Source organism: Cyprinodon variegatus, unplaced genomic scaffold, assembly GCF_000732505.1.
Source record: "Cyprinodon variegatus isolate N-32 unplaced genomic scaffold, C_variegatus-1.0 Scaffold137, whole genome shotgun sequence".
NCBI lineage: Eukaryota > Metazoa > Chordata > Actinopteri > Cyprinodontiformes > Cyprinodontidae > Cyprinodon > Cyprinodon variegatus.
This window is the reverse complement of record NW_015150590.1, coordinates 1,391,963-1,405,236: the sequence shown is the minus strand read 5'-3', so window position 1 is coordinate 1,405,236 and position 13,274 is coordinate 1,391,963. Positions and strand designations below refer to the sequence as shown.

The 13,274-nt window shown below is 38.6% G+C and overlaps 1 protein-coding gene across 5 annotated transcripts in view; it reads left to right on the top strand.

Annotated features, from left to right (window-relative positions):
• Window positions 1-12,418, top strand: part of LOC107085939 (epidermal growth factor receptor substrate 15-like 1) — a 28,287-nt gene extending 15,869 nt beyond the window's left edge. For 2 of the 5 annotated variants that reach the window (XM_015376632.1, XM_015376630.1), the window contains 7 exons: window positions 425-533; window positions 676-812; window positions 933-993; window positions 4,488-4,573; window positions 4,771-4,825; window positions 7,329-7,441; window positions 9,317-12,418. In XM_015376632.1, coding sequence (XP_015232118.1) covers window positions 425-533; window positions 676-812; window positions 933-993; window positions 4,488-4,573; window positions 4,771-4,825; window positions 7,329-7,441; window positions 9,317-9,463 — 708 coding nt within the window. In that variant the 3' untranslated portion in view covers window positions 9,464-12,418. Of the gene's footprint in view, window positions 1-424; window positions 534-675; window positions 813-932; window positions 994-4,487; window positions 4,574-4,770; window positions 4,826-7,328; window positions 7,442-8,098; window positions 8,116-9,316 lie in introns of all 5 variants that reach the window. The other 3 variants (XM_015376631.1, XM_015376633.1, XM_015376634.1) reach the window with 3 other exon arrangements.
• Window positions 12,419-13,274: the final 856 nt, after the last annotated feature.

Sequence of the window (13,274 nt, the reverse complement as noted above, 5' to 3'; positions counted from 1 at the left end):
AAAGAATGTTTTATCTAAATTTAAAATACACAGACTTGTCTAAAGTTATTTATTCACCTAAAACTTTTACTGGCATTAAAGTTGCAAATCATTTGTCTCCACTGGTATTTTGAACAGGTATCTACGATGATGAGCCAAAAGGGGTTTGAGTGGTTGATAATAAAATGTACTCTGTGTCTGTTCCTTTTTGACTTTGACATCATTATTTTAAATAAATTTGTGAAATTTGATAATAAATAAGGACATGTCTAAAAGCATTTATTTGTTCATTTTTGAGGCCAAGGCCTCATTCCCACAGCTGGATGCTGCTATCGCTAGTCTCTCCTTTTTTTTTTTTTTTTTCTCCTGTTGCTTTGACATGAAGGATTAAAACATTGTTTTTTCAGTGTTTGTAAATAAATGCATATATATTTGTGTTTATCAGGATGACTCTTTTAAGTCAAGGATAGCCATGTTTAACAACAGCGCTAAAAAGGAGCCTCCAGCAGACCCCTTCCAGGTAGAAGACCCGTTCAAGTCGGACCTTCTAAAAGGTTAGGAGTGCGTTATTGTTGTTTATTTGTCTTTATTAAGAATATCTATAATTCTGGTTTCAGATGTTGATATTTTTGGGTGACTATCTCAACGTTTGGTCATTTTCTCTATTATTCATGTTTCACCTTTTTATTTGTCTAGATCCATTTGGTGAAGATCCTTTCAAAGAAAATGATCCCTTCAAGGGATCCTCATCTGAGGATTTTTTTAAAAGACCAAAGACAGACGTGTTTGGCTCTGGGGAACCTTTCAGTAGGAAACCCACACCGCCAGCCAAGGTTCGACCCTTTGTTGTTTCGTAGTTGGTTGGACTGCTCTTCTTTTTACCTGCAGAATGAGATGTTTTTATTCTCTTTTTGATTGTTTTGGTGATTTTCTTTTTCTTCTTTTTTTTCCAGCCTGGTGCCTTTGGGAGCGGTGACCCCTTCAAATCCAACAGCTCTAAAACAAAAGATTCAGGTTGGCCGCTTTAACATATCGATTCTTTGTTGTCCGTCCTTTTCAGTGTTTTCTTTGTGTTTTGTAATTATATTTTTCTGTGCCTCAACATCTTTATGGTCTTGTATATTTTTCCTCTCACACTTGTTCCAGTAGAGCACCAAATCAGTACATCTTGCATTTTTCACACTATGTCACCACAATCTTCAGTGACTCCTTTTCATTTTTTTTTTTCTTTTTTAATGATAGACCAACACATATACCCCATTTACACTACCCTTGAAAAACCGTGCCGAGACCGTTCCGAGCTCAGTAACTGAGATAACTTATCGTGTGTAAATTTAAAGCAAACTGAACTGAACCGAACTAGACACAACCGAACCGAGCTAACTGCAGACCAGTTCCAGAGGTGAGCTCGGCTCGGTTTTTCCCTTGCTCGGTTCTCTGATAACAAGAGCGCATGAGCAGAATGCGTCATCTCCGTCTGGCTGCACATCCCGATTCACACTCCATTCCAGTAGTTGGTGGTAATGCCCCTCCGGAAGTTGCTTGCCAACCAACACAAGACAGAAGAAGAACAACTATAAACAACAATCGAAATCTTCTCCACGCAACATTTTAATTAATGGCATTTTAAATAACACCATACCAAGAGTAAAAAAAAATAATTTTGCATTTAAGATAAAAAAAAAAAAGTCAAATTCCTCTATCTAGAACTCCTCAAGTGGAAAAGTCGACAGCTTCATCGATTCACAGAAAAAAAAAAACATTAGTTGCAGCTCTAAATCAGATATAAACCATTCCACTGTAGCCTGTCTCTAAGTTACTAAACTATAGCATGAAGCTCCACCATAGCCTCAAGTCTGTAACAGCTTTTCTTCCCTGTATTTACCTCCATTAATGTTCTCATTCTCTCTCACCAGCTTCCCTGCTGACCAAAAAAAGCTTCCCCACAGCATAATGCTTTGCCAGATTTTCCTCAGAGTCACTTTGTTCTGGGTAGTACCCAGTGTTTGTCTCTAAAGAGCACCTTCCTCCACATTTGTTCTCCCCCTACGATACTTTTGACAAGCTGCTAATAAGACTTCATATATTTTTTATTCAACAATGACTTCCTTCTTGGCTCTTGTCCATAAAGGCAAAGAGGTGAAGGGCTTAACTAAACATTTTTCTGTCAGTATATCTTCCCACCCTTGCCCTTTAAAAAAAAAAAAATTTAGTGTATAACTGCTATAGAAAAAAAATATGCTATTTAATTTTCATTTTTTGTTTGAAATCTAGTGAAAGGGAAAAAAAATGAGGGAACTGAAATTAGTGTTCATGGCACTAGTTTCATTTTGGTGCAGAAATATGCAAATATTGGATAAGGAACTACTAAATCGAGCATTTTTTATTAGCTTCTTGTGTTAAAAAAAAATAAAAAATTAAACATTGTTCAAGAAATCCAAATGCTGCCAAGCCCAGGGTATCTGGACAATCTGTTTTCAGCTGTATCACACTCTTTGCATTTACAGTAAACTGAGCGGAGCTTCATGTGGTGTTAAAGCCTCTCCACAGCTTCCTTCAGTCTGCTGGGCTCCTTTGTCTTTATAAAGACGTTTGTTCTATAATGTCCGTAAGCCTCTTGTTCATTGAAAATGGCATGTTAACATGTTTTTTTTTTTCAAACATGGGTTGACCTGCTGACAATCGGCATTTGGCTCCATTCCCACTCTCATAACAAGCTGAGTCTGACTACTCGCTGGCAAGCTGTCCCCCCGCTGCTGCATGTCTGGTGACACCATCACACTGGGATAGAGTCGATGATGTCACCAGTGCGACAGAAATCAGGAAAATAAACAATGGAGAGAAAAAAGTTAGGAAGCCAGAGCGTAATAAGTGTTCTTTATTCTTTCGCTCTTCTATCTGTCTGAATCCCTCCCACCAGTGCTTGGCCGTGTTTATGGAACGCAAACAGAGTTGTTTCTCCTTGTTAGATCAGAAGTGACTGGTGCGGTGTGTTGACGTCTATATGTTGCGTTCAATGGTGTCACTTAATTTAGCAGGTCAACCCAGCTCTGGTGTTCACACAGCATGCCGATCAGGGCTGAGACGATTTTAACGCGTGTCGCTTGTCGAGTCGTTTGAGCCGGGTCGACACGCGACAGTGAGCTGTTCCCACTGCCACTAAAAGCCAATTGTTCCCGGGTTTAAATGGGTTTTTCAGCCAGTTGGAAAGGGGTATAATTTAGGGGTTTCAAAATAAGGGAGGCTGAGTACATGTTTTAATGTTTTTTTAAGAGTAATAATAATTTTCCTCTGTTTACTTTTAAGTCTATCACATAAATTGGCTTTAAAATAAAGTTTTTGACAATATGTTGAAAAGTTTACGTGTTTTGTATTTAAAACAGTAATTGAGCTGGATTTAGTGGACTAAGATGGGAAGATGGTGTAATAATTTAAACCCTGACATCACTTTGTCAAATAAAACACCAACATTTATCCCTTTACTCAAAGAGGCAGATTTTCCTTCAGTTCTTCTCAGAGTCTATTAACAGTCTTCTGGTCCTGAGAGGGCACCGTTAGGATCAAACCCATCTCAAAGAGTCATTCTTAGCCTCTCTGGGTGACGTGTTAGATTTAGGTTTTATTTTTGGCGGTTGGGGCATAAGGGGGCAAACAATTTTTACTCTCTGCGGCTTCAGTTTTTCCTCTGGTCTCAGGTTATTTTTAGCCGAGCACCTACACATTTAACTGCTGGCCAACTGAAAATACTCCCCCCTCACCCTGGAAAAACAGGAGGCGTTCAGGAGCCAAGCAAAACAGAAACTGTGACTGCTGCTCCTTCAACACTAGAACACACTGCCACTCCTTCAAGCGGCGCTCTCCTGCCTCTGTCCTCCCTCTGTATCTGCTGCCATTGAAGTGCTGGGCCCCCGTTCGCTGCGGAAGCTGTTTTAAAGTTGGTTGCAGCTGCTGTTCAAGGCTCTGCGCCTTCTGCACATGCTTCTGAGGAACACAGAGGCATCTGTAGACCTGAGTTAGTGCGCGTAAAAGGAAAACAGCACGCTGCACGTGAATGGGCTCTTTTGTGGTTTAGGCACACACAAAAAATTGATTATGGTAGAATGTTTTGTTTTGTTTTCTTTACTCCAGCCATCTGCAGTTTGTTGCTTTTTTGGAAATGAAGTGGCTTCAACAAAACAACACAGGCTCAGTTCTGGTTAACAGCACACCAACTGACGCCTTTAATTAGCTGATCAGATGCATACGTCAGGTCGAACAAAAAAAATAAAAATAAATGCCGTTCTACAGGTTCTCACAGAAAATCTCATGGAAAATTAAACGGCTATGCCACATTCTCTGCTCTGAAAATAGCACAAAGGCACCCCTCCCCCTAAAAACCCTCAGAATAAGCAAAATACGGAGATAATTTCGACGTGTGGTTTTTGGGGCATAACCTTATTACAATTTCTGGCTCCTTCTGTGTCTGCAACCAAATGCTCCAGATGTATTAAAATAAACTTTTGTTGCAGATTTGTTTGCAAAAGCGGACCCTTTTAGAAGCAGTTCCTTCGGAGGAAAGGGTGCTGGATTTGCTGACTTCAGTCACATGTCTAAGGTAAGCTCCTGTAGTCGTGAATCACTTGCACCATAAAGCTGAATATTCCACTGAAGGTTGTAGGTTTCCACCTTTCCTTTCACCTTGACCATTTGCTGGCTTCTTGGAAATCTGCTGTCCTCATTATTTTATAAAATTGTTGACGGATTTTATTTCTGTTCTCTCTCTTTCTTGTTTTTTATTCCTCGCATGAGCAGAAGCCTGACCCTCCATCAAAGAAAAATGTGCCAAACCGGCCTGCACCTCCCTATGGTAATTCCATTTTTTAAGATACCACTTTTTGACATTAACAGATGAGAGTTTTTTTTTTAATATTGGCGTTAGATCTTACTGTACATCAGTGTGTTTGTCACTTAATGCTGTCAGAATATAAAGATGTGAAGAAACTTTGCTCTTAATACTTAATGTGTTTCCCTAATCTCTCCCCTTACTCGCTCACAGTTTCTTGTGTCCACTCTTCTTCTACTCATTCTGTCTTGATAATTCAGTGTCAAACATCCCTTCTTCTGCAGCGTGAGCTTCCTTTACCACAGCTCACATTGTTGGATATATTTCAATAGGACTAAGTTATCTGGGGACCAAGATGGCCACAGAAGGAGGCCTACTTTCTGTTTGAACCGTCCCTGTTGATGTGGCAATATATTTCAGATCATCCTCATGCGATTGCTGTCAAAGCTATTTAAAAAGTCTTAAATGTGATGATCTTAACTTTAGGTCTTAATCCACATTTTAACTTAACTTTTTGTTTTCTTTAAATTTATGAAATAACTGTTAAATTTATGCAGTTTTTTGTTCCTTGCTCATTACAAATATAATCTTATATTTCTTAAAAAAAAAAAAAGAAAAAAAAAAGGACCAGTTGGCTTTATTTGCTTCATGTTTTCAGTCGTTTCTCAGTCGGGAAATGGTTCTACCATCACTTGATCGGCTCTTATTGATGACTGGGAGGTCTTCTATTGTTGCATTCAATAAATACACTAAAATCAGCAGCTCTAAGAATCAGGCACAGATCTACGACCCATTATTTGATGCAGCAAATTAAAAAATTTCTTCTACGTCAGATTCTTTCTCCTCCATCCAAAAATAGGTCCTTTTTCCGATGTTGCATTATAGGTTGTTCTCCTGTTCATGTGCTGTAAGATATGCAGAAGTCTATGCATCAATGATGAAGGGAATGCAATTACTGTTGATAATACTTTTATTGCCAAAGTAAACCTGACTTCAGTTAAAGAGCACTGATGCTAAAACTGTCAACTGCAACTAACTCCTTTATCCTGGGAGAGTGGATCTTTAATGCCCGGATTTTGGCTCGTTTTATTTGACCTTGACTCAAATTACACGACACACCTCAGAATTAAAAATCATTGTGTTATATTTGACTTGATTTTTTTTTTTTTTTTTAGAAGTCTTATGGGGCTTAAATTCAAATAATCTGGGTCTTTAAAAGTAAAACATTGAACTAAACAAATGTTGAATCTTAGACATCCTTTAATGTACTAAAATTAAAGGATGTTTGTTTTCTATGTGTTATTACTCTACCCAGCCATGGCAAGGTGGCCAACATAAAAGCCTCTTTATTAAGAAAAACTAAACAAAGCTTAACTATTTTATAAACGCTTCATTTGTTTTTCTGTTTTTACGGCAGAAAGGTGTTTTATGGCCTAAATGCAGGCTAGAAAAACAACTTCCTCATTAAGGTATAAGATTGCAGAGATAGTAGTTTCTTGTTTTGATACTGTCAACAGGAAAGCTGTTGGCAGAGATATGAGAATAGTCGGGGTCACAGCATGTGGGAACCTCATTTAACCAGTTCACATCGTTGCTAATATTAATAGGAAACTTCTTTGCTTTTTTTTTTTTACTCCTTACAATAACAAACCAATGCTACTTAATTTAAAGTTCTGTTTTTGGGATGATGGTGGTTCTTTCTTACACAGTGTTGCGTTTTGAGTTCATGTGAAGTCATACAACACCTACAACCCATTCCCAGGCCATGCCCTTCCGCTGTGACCTTGCACTTATTCTTTAAGCAGAAGCCACAGCCTGAGAAAGCCGGTGTTCCCCTTTGCTTCACCACGCGGAACAGGGTTGAGATGAACCACAGTTTGCCAGCAAGCTTGTTCTCGCAGTGTGCCTCTCATGTAAAAGGGAAGTGAGAGGCTCACTCCTAAATTTGTGGCCTGCTCTCAATATCTGCATCTCTGAAACAGTTGCACAACTAATCCTGGTCCTCGAGGACGCTGCAACTCAGATGTTTGTCTGCAGTTGTGTTGCAGCATTTGTTTACATCCCCTACTCAAGTTGGGTTGTGTAATTGGGATTTAATGAGACAAATATTTGGTTAGCTTTTCTACATATTATGCTTAAGCCCTCTAGGTTTTTCTGACACTTAGAAGATAATGGGAACCAGTGACAAGCGATTATTGTCAGTGTCCTCAGCTTACAGTAAAAAGGGTGTGTCTGCTTTTACCAATCATATGTTCCAGAAAAGCAGCTCTGTGCAAATTGAAGCATCAATGCATCAGTGAACTATACTCAAAAATGTGGTTAACACCTTTTCTTGAACCATTATCGCTCTCCCCAGGGTGACGATTGTGAACAACGTGGGCACAAAGCTTTTGGCTTCCTGTGAATATTTTGTGGGTCCATTATTACACATTCAGTTTTTAAGTGTGAGCTTGTTTTCCCAAGGGAGCTCTAATGAGAGGGAAAGATGCTATAGGTATTTATTGATTACAATTTTTATCTCCTCCAGTAAATCTGCTCGGTTCGAGCGCGTCAGAGCTACGGCAGGGTGTCGGTAGAGATTCTTTTATTCTGGCACAGCCAAGAAACGAATCCAAAGACTGTCCTGTGGGTTTTGGTTATGTAAGTGTAGTCCTCTCTCGTCTTTTTTTTTCTGTGTGTGTTCTTTTATTGTTGGACCGATAAACGCCGACTGCATGAATTGCAGAGCTGTCTGCTTAGAGATGTCGTCCAGTGCTGTCGGGCCACATTTTGGTCTTTTACTTCGGGACAGCGAATGCTCAGAGCAAACATGTTTACCGGCTGTTGACTAACCACATTTACAGCTTTTTCACAGTTGGGCCACAAAAGAGCAAAATGTTTGCATGACTGATTTGGATATGTGTGGAATTCTTTCTTCATGGAAAAACGGGTTTGCATGTTTGCAGAAAGTGAGGATTTATAAATGTGACTGCCACCAGGCTGCTGGACGCGTCTGTCTGTTCCGGTCGTGCTTTAAGAGCATTTTTCGTGTCATTAAGTGCAAGAGGGGCAAGTTGAAGGCTTATTTGCTGTCAAAGCATGACATGCCTCGGAGCTCAGCACAACTGAGGAAAATCTGCCGCTTTGTAAACCGCCTTCCACTATCTTCATGACAGCCGGACATGCTCTCAGATAGAGAGATGATGCATGGCAGCTTTTGGGGTTTTCTCATGTGACATCTGCATGATTGTTGTAAAAAGGGATTTTTTTTTCTTTTATGGAGCTTTGCATTATTTGTTTTTTTTTTTTTTCTGCCAGGATCTGAAGTTGAGAAGGTAAGAAAGAAAAAGAAAAGGTGTGGTGATCCATCTTTGCATGTGAAACTCTTGTTTGCACCACATAATCTGAATATAGTCAATCATGGGTGCACATGATCTATAAAGAATTACCAAGAATTTGTTGCTTTAGCATAGAATTATTTTCTGAAAGTGTTGCTTTAAGCTTTTAGCTTTGGTGTGTTTGCTTTTTTATGTAATAGAAATCTAGTGCAATGCAAAAGTGCTAAAAACCCTCATCATTAATCTGTTTTGTCACTTTAAAACCAGAACCTTTAATGAATTTTACTTGCATTTATGTTGGTGTTTTATGCAGTATACATAGTTGTGACGACCAAGAAAATAATTGAAGTTACAAATATAAATTTTAAAAGTGTGGTGTGAATTTATTTTCAGCACCTATTAGTCAGTAAATTGTAGATTCAACTTTTGCTGATGTTAAAATGGCAAATGTTTTAGGGTTTGTTCCAAGCAGGCTTTTACATCTGGAGACCAAAATATTTGCCTATTCTTTGCTAAATAGATTGAAAAAAGTAAATTTGCACTAGTTTTTCTAAGTTAATATAGGTCTGGTTCATTACTAACACATAAGCAAAGTTCTTATTAAACCTCTTTTGATGCTCTAGATCTTGATTAGCCCTCAATTTGAAGTCTTTTGCAGCCTTTAACGTGTTCTTCCAGTTTTGCAGCAGGTTTTGCTTGATTTGTATTTTCTCCCCTAAAAAAAAGTCATATGCACATCAAGACCTGACTTCCATCATCTTTAACTCCTGGTCTATGTGTTGAGATCAGAGTTTTCAGATCAGACTTACGAAGAGGATTTAGTCTTCACCCCACACAGCATTTTGAATGTAAAGCAACACTTTCTGAATATTTGTGTAATTTTTTTTCTATATTTTTGTGACAAAATGAAAACTTTAATTGGTTATTAGTACTTTTACAAAGCACTGATTAATCATTTCTGCATCTGTTTTAATTGGGCCTTAATTGTTTACCAATTTATTGCCGTTCGCTGCTCATCATTTTACACAATGTCCGTCGTTCTTGACTTTCTGCCTGTTTAGAAACATCTGCTTTTGTTCCCTGATTTGTCTGTTTCTGTGTTGACATTTGAACCTCAAGCCGCAACCACATTCCTTTCTTTTTCTTTCTTCTTTTTTGGTTTTGTTTCCCAATTCTAATGTTTGTTTGTCCGCTGCAGTTTGGAAGTGAGAACCAGCAGCTGGAGTGGGCCAAGCGGGAGAGCGAGCGTGAGGAGCAGGAGAGGCTGATGAGGCTGCGGTTGCAGGAGCAGCAGGATCTGGAGCTGGCCATCGCTCTTAGCAAGGCCGACGCTTCCAACACCTGAGCAGGACGACGGCCAGCTCAGCTCTCCGTCCACCTAACTGTCCTCCGTTCTCCGTTTACAGGCTCATGACCTCAGATCCCTCTTTTTTTTCTTTTCTTTTTTTTAACCAAGTGGTTTAAGAAACCTGTGTTTCTTCTGTTATGACTGGACTCTCATCAAGTGACTCTAAATTTCAAACCATTAAAGGTACAGCTTCCAAACACCAACTTTAAACAGGGAGAATTCAGAGCTTAGCTCCACACAACAAAAACATTACAGGCTACCCAGCACTGCTGACTTCTCAGCCGGCCTGGTGGGTAAACCCTTTAAGAAGAGTCAAAATTAGGTTCAGCACATTATCTATAATTACTTCAAACCCTGAGCTACAGTACCCATCATCTCTTTGTGCGTAAAGCGTCCCAGGTCAATGATGACATAAAATTGCCATCTTAGTTACCATAACAGTGCTGTTACAACCCTTACCAGACAGTAGCATGGATTTCCTTCTTAACACTAGCAGTCATCATTATGACTTGGTTAATGTAAATATCTAATTATGGGAGCTTCCCAAGTGCTCTGCTGTCTTATTTAACCACCCTGACGTAAACTTTCTGTCAATTTAGAGATGCACCAATCCCAAATTTATCGCCCATTTTCAGTTATTGTAAACTTTTGTGCCTTAAGGTTCCTTAGAAAATGATCGTAATCAGTATTAGCAGGTCAAGGATTAAGGAATAGCATGCAAACTACATATTTATATCTTTCCTCCGATAATTTATTGGTAAAGGAAGTGGAACCTACTGTATGTGAGGTTGTATGTGTGAGAGAGCAGTTACTGTTAAACATGTTTTAATTTGAAATAAAAGATAAGCATTACAGATGTGTTGTTTTACACTGTTTCAATAGCAGTTTCTGTGTAAAGCCTAGAAATTGTAGAACGTAAACTGAAACACTTCCAAATGATTTTGTAAATTTCCGAATCTACATCTTTAAAGAGACGGTCAGCCTTCTTATTATTTGCTGAAACTCTCTCTCATACAAAATACTTTTTCTCTTTAGGACTTTTTGTTGCTGTGTATCTTAAATGCATAACTTTGATTACTCTTCACTGGTTGTACTCCTTCAACCTTCTGTCTGGATTCAATCTTGGCGTCTCTCGCTTCTTTCAGCCACATGGAGTGAAAAATTCAAGTTTTTTTTTTTTTTTTTTTGTAAAGCGTTTTTCCCATCAATAATGGTTTCCATATCATCAGCACATACTGATAGCTGCTTCTTATCCTGATTTCACTCAGTGAATAAACAGATTTCCGAGTTTCTCACCAGCCTCTGATTGGCCAGGGCCGGTCAAGCTGAAAACCCGTTTACCAGCCATCCTTCTTGGTGCATCTCTAAATATTTTGACTGAAAATTCGGATTCTCCTGTGTATTATGTGTCCAAAAAAGATTTTTTATTTTATTTTTATTTTTTATTTAAACACTGAAATACAACCATGCCTTCAACATATTAACGCTGATCCAGAGCTGCATCAAAAAGGAACAGCTTGAACTTCCATGTGTCTGTGCACCAGCCATTTTTGTAAACTCTTTTTACTCCCAATGACCGCCCACCTTGTGCTTGTTAGTTTGTTTACCTTAAACAGCTGATTACAGGAGGTGGCGCAGCTCTGCCAGCATTAAAAAAGGCACTTGTAGCACAGACTCAACACACTTTAGCCCCTACTCTCATCTTCCCACCTCTGTCATCATCGTCGTCTTGGCGCACGCTTCCAGTAATCTCTCCAGAGTTGTCTGAGGCTGCACTCAGCGGGGGGAGCCCAGGAAGATGTATTTATCTCATTGTAGTCTCGCCGACTGGAGCCGTTCACAGCCATTTTATCTAACTGCTAACCATAATGCTTTGCAACATAAACACTGGAAGACTTTTCTCTGATACTATGACGACAAAGGCATCCTCAGTGTTTTGAATATCACATCCATATGGTTCTTTTCTATGTTAATATAACAGGCAAGTCAAATTAGCCAAAGAGGGAATATTTTACAGTTTATGTATGAAGTCAAAGAATGAAGTAAAATGCATTTTGAAGTCTGTTTTCCATAACCATGAGTTAGGCAGAAAACTCAAACAGAAGACGTCAGCCACTCTGTTGGTCTGCGATTGTTGAGCTTGTCCAGTACCAGATGGTTAAAGAAACCTTTTTTGTGCACTCCATACTTTATGATTAAATTACACTTAAATGAGCACGGTTTGGATTAGGCAAGTCCTGCCTGAAATACTAAGCTGTCCTGAAGGACTTGGTCAGATCATAACATCCTTTTTTTCTGTCATTACACCTGATTTAATTATTTAAGCTTTCATCTCCACTGTTTATCGCATTCGGGTTCAAGAATTGAAGATGTTTTGAAACGTTATCAAAGCTGGTGATAATCATTGGCATATTCCTTCGTTAATGAACCACTTCTCAGTCCTTCAGATGTGAGCAGCTTGTTTTTGACCAATGGTTTGGTTTGATGTGACAAACTTGCACTCCCATACAACTAAAAGCCTCTATAAAATGGAAAAGTGTAAACCCTCTCTTTTTATGCTAATGCTGTTACATGAACTTTTTCTCATTTACTTATTACTACAGAAGTACATTTATTTTTCTGACTTTGCTTTTTCGCTGACAGGTAAAAAAAAAAAACTTTTACCTGTTCTTTTTTTTCTGTGAAGACATGTCTATGAATGTGGAAGGTTTTTCAAATGCATTCTTATCGCTCTCCATTATTAATCAGGTCTATTTGGCACATAATGAATGTACTGCATATTCAATATAGGACATGTAATACATGTGACAACGCCTTAGATTATCCACATATCAACACTAAGCTGTAATATTGCAAAGTATATATATGTAATTATTAAAAAATCTATTATCTTGAGTTTTGATTTTCTGAAATAATGTAACAAATTTTAACCTAATAAACTTGAGTTATAACATTCCTGGAAAATGAACATTTCTTCATCAATATAAGCAAAAAAAAGGACAGCTTTAATAGGAAAATGCAATTATAGAATATTAATAAATGAACAATAAGGGCTATATAAGATTTATTTGAATAATTACTGAGTGAAAAACAAACTGGGAACACCACTACTTTCACTTTTCCCAACCGAGGTGAAATTGTACATGAAGGCTCTAAAATGTGCAACACCCACTTAAAATTAGAAAAAAAAAAATCCCCACCCCCCTCTCACAAAAATAATGTTAAAAAAAGAAGTTTTTACACCTGTATAGCATGGTGGTGGAAGCATGATGTTGAAGCTCTGTTTGACTGCAGTGGAAGTTATATACCGGTAGCATACAGAAACAATACAGCTGCTTTTATGCTGACTGTGTGTTAAGTTTACGTTCACACATTTCTGACGCTAATTTCGTGTTTTGAGGATTTTGATGTTTTGTCTTGATACACATAATTACAACACACAACTCAGAAGGTTTTTAAAAACATACATTTGGTGCACAAGACTGCATTTTTAAAGCACAAGGCCAAGTGTTCACCCTAAAAACATAGTACCAACTGTTGAACATGATAGTGGTTGCATCATGCTGAGGGTAGATGTGATGAGGATAGAAACTCTTTATATTCTTCAGTGACCTCATTCTCTGCTAAATGCTGTAAAGTTAGTCACTATGGGCGTGCTTCAGTGGCACAGTGGTTAGCACGCACGACCCACGTACGGAGGCCTTAGTCCTCGATGTGGGCAACCTGGGTTTGAATCTGACCTGTTGTCCCTTGCTGTATGTCTCTCCTTCTCTCTCATACCCTCTTTCTTGTCAGCCACTGTAGAAAA